The following is a 7,015-nucleotide window of genomic DNA, read 5'->3' on the forward strand; positions in this document are numbered from 1 at the left end:
TTAGATCTTAGAAGTGTAATAGTACTTACCATTCAATAGAATAAGAATCAGGCATGGTTTTGCTGGAAGCAAGAGACGGACCATACAATTCTTTTTTTGGTAAAAAGACAGACCATACATTTAACTGAACTCATAGGAAACTTCATAAGCACGATTCCCATAATAAACAGGATCGTGTGACTTGAAAGCAAGTTAATCTTATGAAGATATGTCACAATATGGTAATAAAACTTTTGTACAGGAAACAACCCTACTTTGTTATCAAGAATCTACTCTTGAGAGATGTGGGCAGCGGTCACAGTTGAGACCATGGAGTCCACCCCACACACATTGTGACCCCTGCAGATTTTGTAGTAACCATTCTCTCCCCAGCTTTCACCCCAAGAGTTCTTGATGATCCAGTATGGTTTGTTCTTCAAGCGAATAGGAGAATAACCTTCCGCTCCATAACCCACCAGAAGCACTCCGTGATCCAATCGCCTCATGCACACATACGGGCATGAAACTCCTCCTATGTAAGTCTGCATGAAAACTGCATTGATCCCCACTGCGAAACCACACAGAGCAACAGAGATTACGATAACTTACTTGATCATCAGTCACAAATTCATAAGATTTGACATCAAAATTTTTCAGACCCCCACCTGCAAGTGGACCATGTTTCACAAGATTTGCTGCAATTTGATCTTCATCAAGGGAGACAACACTGAAGTTAGACACTTTAGCAGCAATCTTGGCATTGGCATTGTCAAATTTGCAGGTACCATCAGTCCCAGTATACGGATAATCTTCCTCTCGCACAAGCCCTCCAGCTTTCAGTGTATATTCGAAGGCACTGGTCATTAGCCCCCCATTGCAGCCTGCGTCACATGCACCTGCCTCCTCTGGGTCACACTGCCAAAGATGGAAACCCTTTCAGTATAGTACTATAGTTCTTGCTTAAGTGCCTTGTAAGTAGTTTCTATTAGCCTAAAGTTTACCGAGGGGATAGCTACAAGTCTGTAATCCAAGAAACCACCTCTGTAACAGGATGTCGTTGAAGCCAAAGAAACAAACATTAAAGAATGAACCGTGTAATCCAGGGAACATCCAGAGGCCCAGGCAGGATTACTTGATACCTACATTAGTCCTGATGAATAATGCACATGAAGAGAAGACGACACGTATCGAAGTTTAAAAAAATAATCTGGTGCCAGAACTACCACACGCACCATAGTTGCAGGACCTTATGGAACATGCTAATATTAACAAGAATTAAAAATTCTGGCAAACCACACATGCAGAATAAGCCTACCATCCCATCAAACTGAAAACTACACATACCCATGGCTCATGAGGCCTCCCATGTACATCATGCTGTATTCCCAATGATTCAATGCATAAAACTGAGTTTGACACTGCTCCAGAGGTCTCAAGACCCCACTATCACCCAATGTAGCAAAGAAAAAGAATATAACAAGACTTGATGGACAAGTCAATATCCCCTTCACACATGGGGGAGGAATAACATTTTTTTTTTGGAGGGGGGCCCACCCATACTTCCCTAGCACATATAAGAGACAAAACTCTTATTCAGAATATAATTTCAATACAAACTGATATAGGATCTTCTTCAGATCTACAAAACTTCTATTAGAAAAGAAATATAATATAACAAGATTCGATGCACAAGTCAATCCTCTGAACTAGCACTTCATTAATCAACATCCATGCTGCCCTTATTAAATAGAAAATGGTCAAGACATAGACCACAGGGTTATAGTTATCCGGGCAACCAATGTGTGGCTAATTCAAACAACATCTCTTACAGCAATACAATTATAGATTGCAGCTTAACCGCTCACAAAAAACAATGTAGCGAATAGTAACTGCAACAAATGAACAATGATGTCCCCTAGTTTCAGCATTACATTTAATTGTGGCACATATTACCTTGAAAAAGGACATTATTGATGCCCCCAAATTGGCTCCATAAAGTATCTCAGTTAATTACCAGAATTAAAGGACCAGCTTCAAGTAACACTCTGGGCAAAGACCCAAGCAAATCCAAGTAGTGGCTTGACTGGCTTCCAATTCCATGGACTGAAATCAATCCTTGCTCTCATTACAGCACAAACAAATAATTCCCTCTAGTACTATAACACAACTTTCCAAAGATGCATACTATTTCATTGTGAAAAGATACGGCACAAACTAATGATCCTGAAAAAACTTTAAATCCACCTAGTTTACACCCCACCCATCATTACAAAATGAATAAAGTACACCTTTAGCGTGGGAAAATTGCAAACATAAATAATCCACAAAAATAAATGTCCATGTCATACAGATCCTGAATTATTTGATGCAGTAGAATATATTTCAACGAGTTAATAAATAAAGAGCAAGCTCTAATATAAGAAATTGAACAGCGGAAAAGAAGTTTCCAACTTCTCGTTACAAGGTAGTATTTAGGTCTATATGTATTTTCAGTAGCACCAGAGCTATAAAGGAGAATAGGAAACAAAGAAAAAACAATCAACATACAAGCATACTGTGGGTACATAAATTAGTTAGGCTAAGAACCTTAACCACGAGCAGAATAACCCTCCACCCACCCAGTTAGTAAAAGACAAAATTTCAGCAAATTCTCTTCTTCCAAACCCCAGTTAAAAATAGGGGAGGGTGGGGTGGGGAGACGAAAAGAATCAGAGGGTTCAGAGCACATATGCTTCTAGCAGCACGTCAATAGTTAATCAGATAATTGCAACAGAAATGTAAAAGAGCAGGGATACGATGGTAGCCAATTAAAATACAAACGAAAAAAAAAAAAAAAGAGCATAGAAGTAGAAGACACAAACCTCGTGATCGCAATCCACGAGCTGTTGCTCACTAAGGCTAACAAGATTTCCCGTAGCGAGAAAATTAGCTCCTTCCAATGCTCCGGTGGTGCTGAAAGACCAGCACGATCCGCAAGAACCCTAATTTTCCAATAAGAGGAAGGAAACATTATAAATAAAATCAAAATCCAGAGACGTGAAAAAACAGCAACGAATAATCGTCCCGATTGAGCACTGAGACGGTATAGTAACGGTACCTGGTTCTTAACGGCAGTAACGGCGCCATGATCTCTCCAATCGAAATCGGTGGGAAGATCGTTGGTTGGGAGGATGGGAGCCTCATGAGCATCAGCAGGTAGTCCAAGACGCTTCTTCAAGCCAAGATGAGTACGGCGAAACTCCTTAGGCGTCAAGTCGGAAAACTGAGTAACACCGTGGACGGCGGTGGGATCAAGCTTCTGATGACGTCTCGCACGACGCAAGTTAGCCTTAAAGACACCCAATCGGTAAGCGTGCTCTTCTGGAGTAGCGTATGTCTTACGGAACCTCCTCTTGAAGCTAACGAAGTGGCTCTCGAAATCCATCTGAAGATCATCTTCGTTCGGCACAACTTGACGGATCACCAGATCCTCCGATTCTTCCTTTGGAGAAACATCAGAAGCAAAAGCTGTTGCAGCGAAGAGGAAGATGAGAGATGAGACGAAGAAGAGAAGAGCGAAGCGAGAAGGAGGAGGAGCCATGGCCATTGGGAGAAGCGAATGAGAGGGTCCAGAGGCAGATGGATGAGAGGTTAGGGTCAGGGACTGGGTATTTGTGTTGCCACTCGGCCACTCCTTACCTGCCAGTCGTCGGCCTTCACGCCATAAATATTGCTTTTTCCAATAACAGTTGGTGGAGACTGGCCAATGCATAGCCGACAAGTGTCCCTATACTTATGCCTTTTACGCAAGTAGCACTGTGACGTATCCCAAGCTCCCAACGGACCCGACATGGATTACGTTGGTGCGGGCTTGTAAAAACATAAACCGAACCGATAGTGTATCAAATCTAATCGGTTTGTTAACGGTCAAGATTCGTCTGACACAGTATCCAAGTTCATAGCAACATGTCGGGATTGGGCTCGTCTGTAGCACACTCTTGAGCTACAGATCGCCTAGCACGGCATGAAAGCTTGACACATGGTTTTTGGAAATCATATGATCTAATGAATTTAAGCCTCAGAGAGTGGAAGACATTGGCAATACACTTGATCTCCCGAACTGATCCGGCAAGTGGGTTCTCTGACTTTTCAATCTATTTTTGTTTCTGAGGATTTTTACCACAAGTAGACGTAGAAAACCAAAGTGTTTCTTCTTATTCTTCCTTGAAATGAGAATACATAAAAAATAAAAAATAAAAAAATGACGAGTACAAGGTTGATGGTGCAAGAATGAGGGAGAAGAAATAAATGTGAAAATAGGGATTTTTCACTTGGTCCTTCAAAAAAAAAAAAAAAATGAGGCGAAAGGGTATCTGGTTTTGTGATTCTGCAACTTGGAAGATTTTAACTTTTAGTGAGAACCGCCAAAACCTTATCAATATTTCCCTTCGGCTTAGGTAGATTAGAGAGAGAGAGAGAGAGAGAGGTTTGAAGGGAAAAAAAAAAGAAAAAAACACTCTTTGATGAAGTTTTGCAAGTGGGGAAAACGATAAATTTTTTTTCCCTTCCCCCTTCTTGATCGTATGAAATCGGTTTGGAGTTAAAATCTTCTAAGTTGCAGCGAGCCCTATTTTGTTTTCAAAAACTCAAACCGATCTGAAAAAGGAGCGATTCTCTAGAGAGGGGAATCAGGTGTGTCGCTGATGTATTCAACTCTCTGAGCTAAAACCACACAATCTTCAAAAGCCAGGTGTTGAGCTGCTGTGCTGCGCTACACCATCTGTAGCACATGGATGTGCTATAGACAAGCCCGATCGGCTCATTTGATAACGTTTTAAGGAATGCGTTTCTACTGTTTCTATGTCTAAAAACGTTAGGAACGGAATAAAAAACATTTGATAAAACTATTTCGTTTCATTTGTTTTCATAAATATAAATTGAAATTTCTACCTATATATGGTTCAAGAAACGATCCACTTATGGTTCAGAACTTGTTTTGCCGTTTATGGAAACGACTCGTGGCCATTTTTTCGCTGGTTACTATCGACTTCCAGAAACATGACTTAAATAGAAATTGAAATTTCTACCTATTTATGATTAAATAAACGATCCACTTATGGTTCATAACTTGTTTTGCCGTTTCTGGAAACGACTAGTGACCATTTTTTCGCTGATTACTATCGACTTCCATGAACATGACTTATCAAACATCTTCAATTCCATTTTTGCTTTTAAAAATGAAAATTTATGTTTCTGCCATTTCTTAAAACATAAATATTATCAAACAGGCTAGTCGTGTTGCTATCACCAGCCCATTTCTTACTATTGATTCGGTTTTGGTTTGAATTTTTTAAAACGGTTAATGTAACAAATTCTAACGAACCGACCAATAAATCGATCATCTGGTCAAAATTGGAAAAAACAAATTAATTTTATTGGGAGGCGGATGTAATAAAATCGATTAAATTAATTTAACATTTTACATTTTATTCCCTCTCTCCATGAATCAAAGTTTGACCGATAATTTTTACCAAAAAAAAAAGTTTGACCGATGATAGATTGATAAGGGATAATAGATCAATAGTTAGACGTTTTGTTTTGCTTCTATAGGCCGAAAATCTTATTGGTTTGATTTTGGTTTGATTTAATATATGTATAAAATCAAGAGAAAAACAATCAAAATTGGACTAAATCGATTGCTTGACACGTCTGTGTTACTGGGTTTTTCTAAGGATGTGAATTTGAAACCATAACCGTTTATCGAAATCAAACTTAGTTGTTTACATCAAAATCGTAAAACCTTTTAGTACTGATTGGATTTTGGTTTCAAGTCTAAGATCGATTAGTTAAATGGGTCGGGTCTGGTTTTAACCATTTAACCTGTTGGTTTCAAACTGAATTGACACTGTGAAAACCAAACCATTTAAACCGTCAAAATCGATCCAATTAACTCGTATAACGATTAAATATTTTGTTGTTTTAACAGAATATAATGGTTTAATTTAGGGAATAATTAAGGACCATAGAGGTTTTCTAACAATTTGTTCAATAATTTACTCATATTATGTAGTTATGTAGTTAAATCCTTACTTGTTCAATGCCGCATTTAATTTGATATAAGATTGAAGAGTTTATCAACAAACGCAAATTTTAGTAAGCATGCAAATAAATTAGCAAACCGATTGCTAGTCGTTTAAAAATCATATGGAATAAATCGCGATCAAAACCGTTTAAAATTGTGAAATCGAAACCCATTTAAAAATCGTGGAACCGTAAATGGTTCCGGTTTCAAAAAGTGCAACCGTTTAGTAAATGGTGCATTTTGGTTTCAACTAAATAATCGTGAACCGATACGAATCGCACCCTATATACCATAACCGAACCGATTAACACCCTTAGATTTTTCAGTACTTCCCAATTGATTTTGTTACTGTGGTTGATGGTGTGGGAATTTGTTATCATATGGATAGATAGCATAACTCGTGGATTAGCTACTTATCTATCGATGTGGTTAGAAATTTAATCATAACAATAGATAGTGTCACTAGGAGTGTGCCTATCCCTTTTTCTTTCTCTTTATATGCTAAATTTGATTGCTAGGTGGACTGTAACGTTGCAAAAATTGAGTATGATTTTTTTCTTTTTTGCGTAACTATTGAGTAGGATGAATTGTTGCAGCCTTTCCCTTGTTTTGTTTCCAATAAAACCTTTCTTAGACAACCTTATCCACGTTATAATTCATGAATGCATCTAATTGTCCCATATAAATGTTGACGTGGTTATTCTGATCGTCCAGTATATATGGAGTGATATAGATTAGTTATGTGTAGAATTTCACACTCAGTTTTCATTAACTTATCCTCTTGTATGTTGTGTTGCACCATTTCAAATGTTTCATATTGTTACTAAACTAAGTTCATTTGGATTGGACATATAATTAGTAACCTTTGGATCTACCAGTCCACAAGATCTTAGTCCCTTTGACATCCCACTTATCACAGTTAACCATTTAGTTTATGGATTGGATGATAGATATTTTTACCCAAAAAAAAAAAAA

General features: G+C 38.2%; 1 protein-coding gene across 1 annotated transcript; it reads right to left on the reverse strand.

Moving 5' to 3' along the window:
* LOC122077789 (cysteine protease RD19A-like) lies at positions 1–3,662 on the reverse strand. Its single transcript, XM_042643662.1, has 4 exons — positions 3,077–3,662; positions 2,841–2,960; positions 645–894; positions 1–547 (listed from the first exon to the last, which is right to left on the reverse strand). The coding sequence occupies exons 1-4, from the start codon at positions 3,563–3,565 to the stop codon at positions 270–272; spliced, it is 1,137 nt and encodes a 378-aa protein (XP_042499596.1). The 5' UTR covers positions 3,566–3,662; the 3' UTR covers positions 1–269.
* Between the last annotated feature and the right edge of the window lie 3,353 nt (positions 3,663–7,015).

Source organism: Macadamia integrifolia, chromosome 5, assembly GCF_013358625.1.
Source record: "Macadamia integrifolia cultivar HAES 741 chromosome 5, SCU_Mint_v3, whole genome shotgun sequence".
Lineage (NCBI taxonomy): Eukaryota > Viridiplantae > Streptophyta > Magnoliopsida > Proteales > Proteaceae > Macadamia > Macadamia integrifolia.